The sequence below is a fragment of the Hippocampus zosterae genome, chromosome 13 (assembly GCF_025434085.1).
Source record: "Hippocampus zosterae strain Florida chromosome 13, ASM2543408v3, whole genome shotgun sequence".
NCBI lineage: Eukaryota > Metazoa > Chordata > Actinopteri > Syngnathiformes > Syngnathidae > Hippocampus > Hippocampus zosterae.
In genome coordinates, this window is record NC_067463.1 from 15,389,745 (window position 1) to 15,403,257 (window position 13,513).

The following is a 13,513-nucleotide window of genomic DNA, read 5'->3' on the forward strand; positions in this document are numbered from 1 at the left end:
TTTAGAAATACATAAGATTTATTCAAATTCCATGTAACGTGCAACAAAGAACAAACACTTTCTGATGAATATTGTCTTCATTGTCAACTTATTTCCTCAAACTGTCTATTCAGGAATTAAGTTTTTCAGATCCAACAACGACATAGTCCACTGTATTTTTTAGAGTGTTTTATGTTCATTGGTCTTTCACTGTATCTGACATTTTTCTTTACTTTTGCCTGCCTTGCGTGCACATTGTGGTCCAGTGACTTGTCGTAGCTCAGCGCTGAAGCTCGGCCTACGGGCCTCAGGGTACAGCAGTCCGCAAGCATCATTATGTCCCAGCAACTGGACTGGAAGGGGACCTGTGCGTATGGCCTGATATGAATGGAGGGACAATTTGCGGTGTTGTGACGGTCCAGTTTCAGCCGGGAGCCCACCACGCTTTGCCAAAGCCTCGAATACTTTCTCCAGATTGGTGCTGTCCTTTGCTGAAGTTTCAAAGTAGGCACAGTTATCACCGAGAGCGTGGAGCACCTCGGCTCGGGAGACCTCCCTCTCACATTCCTGAAGATCGACTTTATTTGCGCAGACCACCAAGGCGAGCTTCTGCTGTGTCAAATCGTGTGACCATTTAGTCAGTTTGGATTTGGCTGCCAGGATCTCCTGTCTGAGAGCACACACCTCTTCCAGTGAGGTCCTGTCATCCACGCTGAAGACGAGCAAGAAAATGTCCCCTGCAGAAACAACAACATCCATTTAATTATTGCTTTCAATGGGTAAATTACATTTTGCATCACAGGTGTCAAACTCAAGGGCCTCATGTCAGTTTACGTGGCCCGGCTAAAGCTGGCCACAATATTTCCTGGACTTCGGTTTAAAACTAGTTATCCAATATCACTGTGATAATAACCAAATGGTAGGGCAATGATTTAATATTATTATTAAGCTTGCAACCTATGATGTAAAGGACAAGAAGTTTAAACTCTAGCCACACTCATGTTGTTATTTCCTAAAAAGAAAAGAATTAAGATGTTGATGTTTCATTTCAAATATCATTAAATCTTTGTATGGTTACAAATGCCGAGCAGTTTGTTTTGCATCTTGTTCTCTTTGTGTTCCAAACCACGAAGGTAACACCATGTTCCACCACCAATCAATTCCAGTTGATTTTTGGCATACGTTACACAAGCAATTATTTATTTACTGAATGTGGTCTCACTGTTACCACTTCTCTGAGTACAACCTTAACAGCCCGTGTATATGTGGCCTGTCATGACAGCTTGACACGAACGCACCGTGTGAGATTATCATGGTGCTGTGGGAAATTAAATGTTACACTTAATTTGTCAGAAAGTTAGTTTATATTCATTGAAAAAATATTGTGTTTATCTTTCTATGCTAGCAACTACAGTGACAGGCAGGACATTTAAATGATATTTCAGATTAGATAAAACAATACTTGTGAATCTACACCTGTCGCCATTGAACAGAATAGACTCCTGCAAGTACAGTGTCAGCTCAAACAGGCCTAAATTTCACCGTCAATTTGTGATTACATTGAGACGATATTCACTATTGATTACATTTTGTGCCTGGGATTGTTCGAATGTCATGAGTGCCTTATTGTCCAAATATCGTTTGGGAAAAAGTGTCCCATATACGACACGCAATACAACAATACGCACCAGTCAGAATAGATAATCGCCGCTTGGCTGGGAAGTCCCTCTCTCCGGATGCATCTAATATGTCTATTTGGTAAGTTTCCCCGCGTATGCGGAACAGTTTTCGGACGAAATCCTCGGAAGTGGGCTGGTACTCCTCCACGAATCCATCTCGCAAGTACCGTCGCAGGATGGAGGTCTTGCCGACCCGCGGCGCGCCAAGAACCACAATGCGCTTACAATGCTGAGGCTTGGTGGAGAACGAGCGCTCCTGTGAGGGTTCCTGACCTATTTGTCGTCGCCGCGTTTGGCAATGGAGAAGCAGGGCTGCCAGCTGATCCAGCGGGGAACTCTTGCACCTGTTCTCAAAGTTCGTCGGCTGCTTCGGGGCTGCGCCTGCGTGCGTCTTCTTGTCCTGCCTCCACTGAGACGTGGCCACTTTAAGTATCCCCAAACCTACTTTGATCCCCGACAAGTTAAGGTTTTGCGATGCGTTTTTGTACGCCACGAGGACTTTGGAGCACCCGGAACTCTGCGAATCTCTGCTACCAAGGAGCTGCGGACCATCCGAGGAGGAGCAGCAGCGAAATTGCTTTGAGATGGACGACTTCTTTTCATCCGTGGACATACTTCCAACTTCCATCGTATTGTACAATTTCTATTCGTGACGTGAGAGAGTGCGATGAGTGTTTGGCTGTGTGACCCCTCTGTTCTGCGTAGATATACACTCGCGTCAACCACGTGATCCATCTGCGTCATGATGAACGCCGGAGTGCGTTGTTCATCGTGGACATCAAGACCTTTTGATTAATGTAAAGAACGTTCTAGAAAGCATGATCGATATCAGTAAAGTGACTCATTAGTAGGGTCTACGTGTATACAGTAATCCCTCGTTTATCGCGGTAAATGGGGACCAAAACTGCCCGCGATAAACGAAAATCCGCGAAGTAGCGTCCAATTAACATAAACAGGTAATTTTAAATTTAAAGTCTGCAAACGTTCCGCGAGAAGCTGCAAAACAACAGAGTCACATAGAGCAACATATACAGTACTGTACTCCATGTATATGTAAAAAAAATTAATATGTTTGAAAAAAAATCTGCGATGCACCGAACCTGCGATAAACGAACCGCGAAGTAGCGAGGGATCACTGTATTTCATAAGAACTGTATTCAATTGTTATTGTTATTTGCAGCAGTAACATAATAGCAACATTTCATTCTCATGAAATAATTATCAACAGCACTCCGTTGCTCCAATGCGTATCTCACAATTCACTACAAACGTGCACGAAACATTTCATCTGATCAATTTATGTGCAGTAAATATTGGCTCGTCTCCCAACATGTGTATGAGCTATCCACCAAAAGCAACGAACCCCTCAATTTACACATGCCTCACATATTTACACATTTTCTATACAGGATAAGATAGGATAAGAAAACCTTCATTTGTCTCACAATGGAGAAATTCGCAATATGTTGGCTTTTGTAACGGATTATAGGGTTGTTTTGTAAATGATGAAGAGCCACTTCCATTTTAGGTGTCTGCTCTTATGTAGAGTAAAAAAAAACGGTGGTAAGTGGTCAGAGCACCAAGGCCTTCTCTGTTGTCTCTTGTTCCTTGAAATTATTTTAATTTATAACCAATAGTCTCTCATCATTTTGTAATGTTTTCATTTTCAGATTTCAGCCTCGATGGACTGCCATGCTCTGTTGAGTGTGTCTTCTGAGTCAGTCATGCCTGCCAATGTAATTTGGGACTGTGTCTTTAAACAACATTTCAAATTCTATGTTCTATGTTGTAATAACTGTGTTGAATGAAGATTGATTTCTTTCTTTTTACTATTTTATCTACCTTATTTTCTGTCAAATTATTACTGTATATTTTTTATGTTCAATAAACAAACAACAACAACAAGAAATATAAAGTCGTTTATTTAAAAAACGTTCAGCTTACAATCATTCCTTTCGTTACGCTCACTCTTGATGACGTGTCAAATGTCCCTGTCCTGCACCGCTAAGCATTACGGTAAACACGTGTGCGCAGTTGCCAGGTATATTTGATGACAACAGGACGCACGCACCTCGAAGATCATTTCTTGAAGGTTTTGGGGTGAAAGCTGAAGATAAAAGAGGCATGTAAGTCTGTGTTAGTGAATTGTGTTTTTACGAGTGATGTCTGGTGGCATTTTGTGTCGTGAATGACACGTTACTTGAGAGCTCATCTCTCGTCATCTGTTAACTTTTACTTTTAATTTACATTTTCATCGAAATGGTGGCTTGGCTCGTGGCATATTATGTTCGTAAAAAGATTTAAGATGAGCGTGTGGTTGAGTTAGTTTCGTTACAACTTATTTTTCTGAAATCATCTGTTGCTTGCTGCTTGTGGAAAGGTATGGCAAGAACGTCCACAAAGTAATCTCCGTAAAAAGAGAGCGTTTCAATGCAGAAAGACGTCAGTGAAACGAACAGCGTGGCAGTAAAGAATAATGTCGTTGTCAGACTAGGTAACTGCTAAGCCTAAGAGTCTTAGTATTCTCGATGTATAGATACAGTACTGTATTCGTGTATGTTTCATTGAGTATTCTGGACCCTTACTGTGTTAGGTCAGTGTGTCCACCATGTTGGATGTGGATTTACAGTATATCAATTTAGATACTAATAATGCCAATCGCTAAAGATGCACTAGTTGGATATCTTTCACTAGTAACAAGTGTTTCTCCATTGCTTTCTTGGCCTTTTATCTCTTCTCCATTGCTTTATTGGCCTTTTATCTTTGCTTATTGTGTGAAAAGCTCGTTAAGCAACTCACAGCAGTCACAGTAGCTCTTAGTCAGAGTAGACTGAGCTTTCGGCATTTAAAGGGCATTATTCAGGGAGACGAATGGTCACTGTCAGAGCTCCAATGTTACCATGTGGGAAAGACAGAATCTTCTTGTAGGACATCTTTGCAGCAATTCTCCAATCAGGTCTGTATGGTGGATGGAAGCCACTCCTTAGTAAAAGGCACAGGGCAACTTCCTCAGAGTTTGCCCTAAGGCATCTGAAAGCTGCCCAGAACATGAGAGGCAAAATGTTGTGGTATATTCGGACAAAGATGGAACTATTTATGAATGCCAGAGGTCATGTTTGGAGGAAAACAGGCACTGCCCAGCATCAGGCCAAAGATGCCCTGCTACCACATTCACAATTGGATCTCTTTGTAAATGTTCCTGTTGATCGTCTCGCTCACATTGAAAGGGACAAATTGTGGTTTGTGAGGATCTGATTGTCAATTGTGTGCGTGTATGAAACACATGTTTCATAAACAAATTGCATTTATCTAACTTACCACTCACTGTCTATGATTTCCGTTGCAGATTCACATAAGGCCCAGTTAAAAATAACTCAGACCAGACTCATGGCTCATGCGCTCAGAACTCATTCAGCGGATGTGAGCAAAAATACTCATCCAGCAACCCGTCGCCTTGGATCGCAACCACTGGTTCATTTGGGTATGTTGTGTTTGTAATGACACAGTTCTCAGCATGTATGTTGTATTTATGAAGAAATTGCGTCCATTCTGCTAAAGGCACGTCTTCAGGATCTGAACGCTTTCAGTTTGATGACAGAGGGATGCTTCTTCCTCACAGCATCCTGGGTAGCTTGGATGGTTTTAGAAAGTACCTGGAGATGAGAGGAGAGACAGAGGTGAACTCTTAAAAGTGTTTTTCAAACTTGAATTTGGAAATTAATAAATCTAACAGCACTTCTTCACACTAAACATTCAAAAATATATTTGAAAAAATCTTGGTATCTAAACTTCTTCCAGTTAGTCGGACAAATACCTACTTCCAGAAGAGAACCTGCATCCCATGTCCGAGGGACGCATCCTCATGACCAGCGAGATGTTCCTTTCAACCAAAGAAACCTGCAAGCAAATGCCCTGCAGAATTGGGATGAATACATCAAGCAGCGCAAACGACAGCAGAACAACTTATCTGGTGAGCTGATGGCACAGATGCAGTTTGATGTCAAATCCTGTTAGTATTTTAAAAACTTAACAATATACAGTCACAGAAAAGTTATTCTACTTGCTTAACTCATCAATATTAAAGATGCATTATAACAACAACCTATTATTCAAGAATACACAAATGAACACCTAAAAACTAAATGGAAAATCTATTGTCATCATAGCATTCGACAAACACTTTTGTCTTTTTCTGCATTTTGCGAATTTCACCTGTGTCCAGGACGCCTCAAAAGGCCAGTGGAAAATTTACTGATGAACCGAGATTACCCTTTCAAAGAGCTACAGGAGCAGCGAGAACTTCTACGTCGAGTCTTGCCGCTCATCCAGTCAGGATATGTATGATTCTAATTCAGTGCTTGTCATCTTGGATGTCACTTACCTCTCTATTATTATAACATCCAGACTTATGTTCATTGTTCTGATAGGATTTTCTGCCTCATGTGCTTTTGCTTCAATGCGATATAGGGGCAACGTGTAGGAAGTGAATTTTGGAGTTTCCCCCAACGGTATGGAAATGAATTAAGCGGTATCAGAGCCACTCTGACACAGACAGAACAAGGCAAACGGAAACCTGTCACAATTATTGGACAACCACATAGCATACTCCAGGAATCTGGTAAACTCTCTCTCTCTCTCTCTGTCTGTCTCTCTCTCGCACACACACCTTGAACTGTGATCAGATTATGTTCTGTAGTTGGGCAAAAAAATTAACATCAACAGTGGTGCTTCACTGCTTACCTCGTACTATGACCGTCGAGCAACATGAATTATTTTAATGCAGACTCATTCAATTGAATTGCGCTTTTTCTTTTTCTTTTTTTGTTTTTACCATTCTCGAGTCTGGCGACCCCTGATGGAACAAACCGACCATTGCAATATTAATAGCATCCTTCCATCCATCCGTTATCCAAATCACTCATTTATGTGATTGAGCTGCTACATACTGGCGGATTAGCCATTATAGTAACATAATAATGATTCTGGTAGTTACTAGTAATTTTGGGCCACTGCAGTTCAAACTTACGTTTGGATATATAGTTATACATTTGTTAAGCTCTGTAGTGTAGGCCTTGGACCCGCTCCCTTACAATGCTATACATACTGGAGAGGCTGAGCATGAATACACCCAGATAAAGTCCTATTTTTTATATACTTCTTGGCATTGCATAGGAATCGCTTGTGCTGAGAAGCTGTGTCCAGCTTCTCAGATTTTGGACCCAAATAAGGACATGCAGAAACGTGCACTTCAAGAAGTCCTGCAGGGCTTGGAAATCAACAAGCAGGTAACACAAATTAATTCAAGCCATTTATGTCTGAATGTGTTTACTGTTTGTCTTGTCTGGTTCTTCCTAACACACTGTACCATTCCAATAGGTTTCTGTGATGATTTACTTTATACTTAATACCAACTTGAAATGTTTACGTTCAAAGCGATGCTACCAAAGTTATCAAAACATTTCAGTGTTTGCATATGGCATGAGAAACTTAAGCACAGAATACATTTGCATTCAAATCCGATCAGTGATTGTTTTAAATTCATGTCATTCAAATTTTACTGCTATAATAAATCAGCAATTTAAAAAAATATATCTATTTTTTTTTCCCAGGGAGCTTCATTTCAGATATGCTCACTGATTTTGTTTGTGCAAAATTCATTTCAGCAAAAACATTGTACGACTCATCCAAGACTTCCCACTCTCTGTGTACACTTTGTCCCTGCTTGCTATTTATACTCAATCTTTTGATCAGTGTCCTGTTTTATTTTCAGGTCAAGGAACAAACTTCGATGTAACAGTAATACATGTACATACATAATCCTACAAAATACATTTGTATTATTTTTTTTGCAGACAGCCTTAAACTGTCCAAAACCTACATACTAAACATGTGATGCACAATGTCCATTACAACTTTGAAGTGGACATAGTGAAGACATTGATGAGACAACTTTTACACTGGGGACAAAATTATTGAGCCGTACTTGACAAAGTATCATCCATCCATCCGTTATCCAATCTGCTTATCCTCACGAGGGTCGTGGGCATGCTGGAGCCTTTTACTTTGTAATAAGTTTGGGATCGTAAGCAGTGAGCACCCACACTGAAGCTTCATTCTTAGGCATAACAAAATGTGTTGGGTAATTCTATGCGAGCAACATTGTGCAAGCAGTTTGAGGAAGACCCTTTCTCCTCAAGCATGACTGTGCACCCGTGGAATGTCCGTCGAGACTTGAATTATATTTGTGTGCAATGTGAGAAGTTTGTCCTCAACGTCGTTGCCATTTTTTTTCCAGGAAAATGTTTGCTTTGCATCAAGGATAAAAAATAATGAATAAAGACCAATCTCCTCAACGACAGTTTTTAATCACCTGGGTTAGTAGACCACACAGTAGCACATAGTGGTTGTGACTGTTAAACCATACATATTTCATGATGGTTTATTATTTTTCCTCTGAGGGTCGAGAATGTGTCTGGCAAAATGCATATCCTTGCGTTGATTAAACTGTGTACATTTAATGTACGTGATGTTTCAAAAAATGCTCAATCATTTTAAATACCAATGCAATATTTGGATACGAAATACTGTAGATTTTATGTTGGAAAAATATCAGTCCTGCAAGTCAACAATTGTCTCAACTAGACCAGAGATCGCGAGTGATCAGGATCTGCGTACAAATTCAGAGATGTTGAGCTCACATACCTTTCTGGAAAGTGCAATTAAATTGCCGAAATACATCTTATACAAAGCCTATATTGGCTACAAAGGGGGAATCCAACGACAGGAGATGGTCTTCATATTTCCACTTCCTGTTTTATGTGTTATGTCGCAGTGTCCCATATCTATAGTATGTCTTAATTAGCTTGGTTGAGAAAGTAGGGAATGTCCAAAATGTCACAAATATTATATGTTGATTAGCCACATTAGGCAGTTCACAGCTGAGATTCATCAAAACATTAATGTTCTGCATTGTAATTATTATATCAGCACGAGCAACCAGTTCCCAATTACTCAAAAGTGCCAGGTGCTTATTACGGACCAATTTATTCATATTCCACTCTTTTCAATTATTTGTGCTGTTGACATAAGCGGAAAATTAGAGCAAGGTGTTCTATTGCGCTGTGTGCTACTTATGTTTGTGAAAAAAAGACACATTACCAGAACATGGAGAGACCAAAACTTGATGTGTGGTGAAAGATGAAAATTTACAGAATCTCTAATGTGACCCCAGGCTCACAATGGAGGCAATTCTAAATCAGCTGAAATGAGAACAAAAGATTGCCCATGCATTGAACAATAAATTCACTCTCTGTTCAGAGGCATACAGATAGACCATTATTAATATAAACGATTATTCTACAGTGCACAGAACTACAATGCATAATGAGGAAGCTACATGTGAGTTCAAAGGGTTTCAAAAAACTGAGTGTCTCGTGTGCATTACTTGGAGGGAAATGAATATAGGATGCACATATTTTATACAAGGAGCGTGTGTGACTGACAAATGTAGTGTAATACTTTAATTTTAGGACCTCAGCAAACTAGAGGTGATTGGCTCGAGCAAACCTGCTGTGAAAGAGTGCCGCAGTCTTTTGTTGGAAGAGGACGAGAGTATGAACAAGCAATGTTCGGAGATGGAAGATGAGAATGTGTGAGTAATATGTGTGTTTATGCCGTTGTAACTGTAAAACAATCTTGATGAATAAGATCATACTTGAATGGAAGAAGTTGAATTTGTCCATTGGTACTGACATATATTTAATTGTTGATATGCTTGCTTTGAAGAAAGAACATTTCGATTGGTCTATGAAGTAATTCTATGGCTTCTTTCTTTTTTTTTGGTGACCTAAAGAAAGCCAAAGCCGCAGGGCACACATCTCTGAAGAGTGATGTTAAAATTGACAATGGTAGTCGCACAACATGAGCGTTGTCCTGATTATAGATTCTGTAACAGATATATTTTCCCTTATCACAAAACAACAAATCAATGTAACACCCAAATGAATTTGATGCTAATTTTGAAAGTGTTAAGATTTGGTTCATTTGTCAATGTGACATGTAATTTTACAACATGTTGAATATGGGAATCATAGATAAATGTCCCACTATGATTAGTCCTGTAATTTGTATCTCTCTTTCTCAGCCAATGCTAAAAATGAGGGGAAATAATCATGTCCACTATCTTCAGAAACTAAATAAAACCTAATCGTATGTATTTTCTGTTTCATTTTCTTCCCCAGTGACCCACTGGCACATAACGACAGTCAGTCAAATACTCTCCTCATTCCCGCCATGAGGTTCGCTGGTCAACTTGCTAGCTGGACTGGGAACTCTTCTAGTCAGCAGGTACGCAATGGCTTCGTTTCAGGAATGTGAAATATTGGTCAAATATCTCCCGCTGTTTTCAAATACTGTTTGAGTTGACCAGGGAAAGGTAGGAATCAGCACGACAATAATTTTTGATGCTCATGTTGGAGAACGAGTCTCGTCTCAACTGGAGATATCAAATGAGGGCAGCACAGCCCTCCTATTCAGCTGGCAGCAGCTTCCCCTGCCGCAGAAATTCGCAAACCTTCAGTCGCGATCCAGCTGCCCACACTTCTACTTCAACAGCTCCTCAGGTACACACGCCAACAAAAACTACTGCCACTAACATCACACAACGTTGATAGCTAGAAACGTTATTTGTCTGACAGTATGGGGTATCTTTGATAGGGCTGTATAATAAGACTCAAAATACTTGACATCATTTTCCTCCTCCATTCAGGGGTCATCCATCCAGGAGAGACCCAGCAAGTGGAGTTTATATTTAAGTCGGCAAGGCCAGGCATTATAACTGAGCAATGGCAGTTCAACACCCACCCTTTGTTGCTCCAAGGAGCCTCGGTTCAGGTCACATTGAAGGGGGTTTCGCAGGTACTGGACAGGACAGCAAGACAGAGGCAATTCATAGAGGTATGATACACTTTCTGGAAAACGTTTGACATCATTATACGTACCTTGCATAAGCAGTGACGCCTTGAGAAGGTTAATTGTTCCATAACTGCAAATGTAACTCAAATAATTTGTATCTCACATTATCTTTCCTCATTAAAATGAATGTAAATGCCCTTAATTTGTTCCAGCTTCCCAAACAAAGCAACAAAAAAAAAAGCCTGTAATGTTTTACTAGATCAAGAAAATAACACTCCATGTTGTACTTTAGAAAAGCATACAGTAATGAAATTATTAATTAGAATCTACAGAATTAAATAGTCTGTGCTTCATTTCAATGGACATTGTTTGGCTCCTTCTTGTGTGTGCGCTTTGGCCAACTGCAGGCAGTGTTATAGTCGTGGGAATACATAAGACATGTTAACAACTCTTCACTAACCCCCAGTATTATTTCTCATTCTTTACAGAGACTAAAGAATATTTGCCTGTGATTATTATTATCTATCTACATGTGTTACTCCGTTTGTGTTCAACTAGCAATTGCTTACACTGTGATACAATCGCACCAATGCATGCTATTCGTGAGCCCATAGATCGTGTGTTGCATAGTTTAACAGAAGTTAAACTGAATTTCCTGTGGAAAAGCTTCAGTATGTGATTGTTTTAAATATGCCAGTAATTATTTTGGGCGGTGGACCGCTGAGCATGTCGGCCTCACAGTGCAGAGGTGCCTATACATGCTTGGGTTTCCTCTGGGTACTCCCGTTTCCTCCCACATTCCAAAAACATGCATGGCAGGCTGATTGAACATTCTAAATTGTCCCAAGGTGTGAGCGTCAGCACGGATGGTTGTTCGTCTCTGTGTGCGATATGTTTGGCTGGTAATCGGTTCAGGGTGTACCCCGCTTTGTGCCTGAAGCCGGCTGGGATAGGCTCAAGCATGCCCGTGACCCTTGTGAGGATCAACAGATTAGAAAAATGGATGGACGCATGGGTGAAGTCATTATTTTTGCTTTATATTTAATTAACTGTTTGACAATACACTTCATCTGGGACTGACAAGACAGCTTAAAGATTTGTTCGCTGTCAGCCAAACTGCAACGAGTTGTGAAGTGAGTAGTGTTTAAGTTACTGCCACCATATAGCACTCGTACTTCAAATTTCTGTTCTCAAGTCAAAATGACGCCTCTCATCTCCCCAAACGTATGAGCTGGCACTTTTCCAGCTTGGGAGCATGCCTGTTTTGATTTAGACCAGGTAAAAAAGCCTTGATGGCCAGTTACATTAATGTAGAGAGAAATTGACGCCGTTTCTGTCTCTCTGAGACTGTGCTACTGCTTTGTTTTTTTACGCTTTGACCAACCACTAGTGTCTTAGAGGGGGGAAAATCTGTTTTTTATTTATATATATATACACACACACACACACACACACACAGTTTTTTTTGGTGTGTCCTCAGACAAAGCTGGAAGAGAGAGCCAGACTGGAAGTCTGCCGGATGATTGTCTACGAGGTCATGCGAGGAATTCAGACTCCAGAAAGATCCAACTCTCCTGCAGAGCCATACATGGTATAAAAAACAACACTTGGCTATAATCAGTCCATATTTCAACTCATTTTCTAATTTATTAGTGCATATCTGATTGACTTCAACTACTCACTACACCCTCCTCCTACACTATAAAAAGAGTTGTGTTGCCACATTACCTAAGTGGGTCGATTGAGATGTTGATTAAATCGTTCCAAGGAATATAGGACAATTGCCAGGAGTCTTAAAACCATGAAGACCCATTTACTAACAGACACTGAATCATAAAGTGTCATTTTGAATTTATTGCATTATATTAAAGTTACATGATATTTATATTATCAACAAAAAAAAAATTCAAAACAGAGGGTGGGTTTTATACATCGAGTTCAGGAAAAAAATAAAAATTCATGCACATAGTATAGCTTGTTGACCTGGCTGCAGGCAGACTGTTTTGGTAATAAGACGTTTGATGCAAATAAAAAAATATCCACTTTGGCCATTTTCAGTGGCTGAAAATTTTCGGTGATTAGAAATTTGGAATCAACTGTTTAGGCCAGCCTCAGATGATAGTGACTCGACATAGCAGCATGCTGGCCCTGGGCCACCATTAATATCAAACCCTGCTTACAAAACGGAAAGAAATGTGAAATATGTCTACACTCAGTGTTTGATTCTTCTTTGTGTTTAGTTGCAATATCTTGATCAGTCAGAGGAGGACCTAAATAAGCTTTTGCAAGAAATGAATCCAGAACACATCTGGGACCTCTCAGACACATCCAAACAGGTAGAAACATTATGTGATGATGATTGTACCTCTTAAACCACAACTTTTCAGGATATTAAAAAAATCCACCATGTTCAATGATTAGCATAGCATCATCAAAGAGACCAAGCCATTTTCAACACTTGAGGTTTGTCAGTAATTTGTAAAAAATGACATAATCATGTACACTGGCCAAGAGTATAGACTTGTCAATAAAATATTAAGTTAATTGGGTGTGTGTACATGTGCGTGTGTGTGTGTGAGGGACAACACTTATGACAGTACATTAAGTCACTTAAGATCTCTACAATATGTTCTGTATTCAGTCATCCTGAATATACATTTTTTTGGGGGGGCAGGAGATTGCTCCGGATGATGAAATGGACAGCCACCGTGCTTCAATGGATAAGGTCATTGATGACGAGCAAGATCCAAACAAACAAGATTCAACCCTCACCCAAAACGACACGCAAGACACGACAGTCGAATGACTGAATGAGCGTAGGTAGGAGCACGAAAGGGGAATGTAATGAGAGACTGTAACAGAAGTGCATGAATAAAACTTTGCTATCCTGGTGAATCCTGCCTGACTCATTCATCCACGCAACAGTCACACTGTGGGTGCAC

General features: G+C 40.2%; 2 protein-coding genes across 2 annotated transcripts; one reads left to right on the forward strand and one right to left on the reverse strand.

Annotated features, from left to right (window-relative positions):
• On the reverse strand, window positions 1-2,401 carry rasd2b (RASD family member 2b). The gene is made up of 2 exons (XM_052085020.1): window positions 1,668-2,401; window positions 1-716 (listed from the first exon to the last, which is right to left on the reverse strand). Exons 1-2 carry the CDS (start codon window positions 2,284-2,286, stop codon window positions 187-189), a joined length of 1,149 nt encoding a protein of 382 aa, XP_051940980.1. The 5' UTR covers window positions 2,287-2,401; the 3' UTR covers window positions 1-186.
• A 1,255-nt stretch (window positions 2,402-3,656) lies between these two features.
• mycbpap (mycbp associated protein) lies at window positions 3,657-13,466 on the forward strand. Its single transcript, XM_052084963.1, has 14 exons — window positions 3,657-3,784; window positions 5,005-5,139; window positions 5,217-5,335; window positions 5,457-5,628; window positions 5,881-5,996; window positions 6,126-6,276; window positions 6,831-6,943; window positions 9,188-9,309; window positions 9,899-10,004; window positions 10,087-10,279; window positions 10,426-10,613; window positions 12,052-12,162; window positions 12,812-12,907; window positions 13,246-13,466. Exons 2-14 carry the CDS (start codon window positions 5,046-5,048, stop codon window positions 13,375-13,377), a joined length of 1,713 nt encoding a protein of 570 aa, XP_051940923.1. The 5' UTR covers window positions 3,657-3,784; window positions 5,005-5,045; the 3' UTR covers window positions 13,378-13,466.
• Window positions 13,467-13,513: the final 47 nt, after the last annotated feature.

What these genes read in the sequence shown, in the direction of transcription:
- mycbpap (XM_052084963.1), top strand. Translation starts at nt 5,046, where the DNA reads ATGGCTCATGCGCTCAGAACTCATTCAGCGGATGTGAGCAAAAATACT. An exon ending in AGATGAGAGGAGAGACAGAG is followed by an intron (nt 5,336 to 5,456) that starts GTGAACTCTTAA and finishes AACTTCTTCCAG; the next exon opens with TTAGTCGGACAAATACCTAC. An exon ending in TCTCAGACACATCCAAACAG is followed by an intron (nt 12,908 to 13,245) that starts GTAGAAACATTA and finishes TTGGGGGGGCAG; the next exon opens with GAGATTGCTCCGGATGATGA.
- rasd2b (XM_052085020.1), bottom strand. Translation starts at nt 2,286, where the DNA reads ATGGAAGTTGGAAGTATGTCCACGGATGAAAAGAAGTCGTCCATCTCA. An exon ending in GCGATTATCTATTCTGACTG is followed by an intron (nt 717 to 1,667) that starts GTGCGTATTGTT and finishes TTGTTTCTGCAG; the next exon opens with GGGACATTTTCTTGCTCGTC.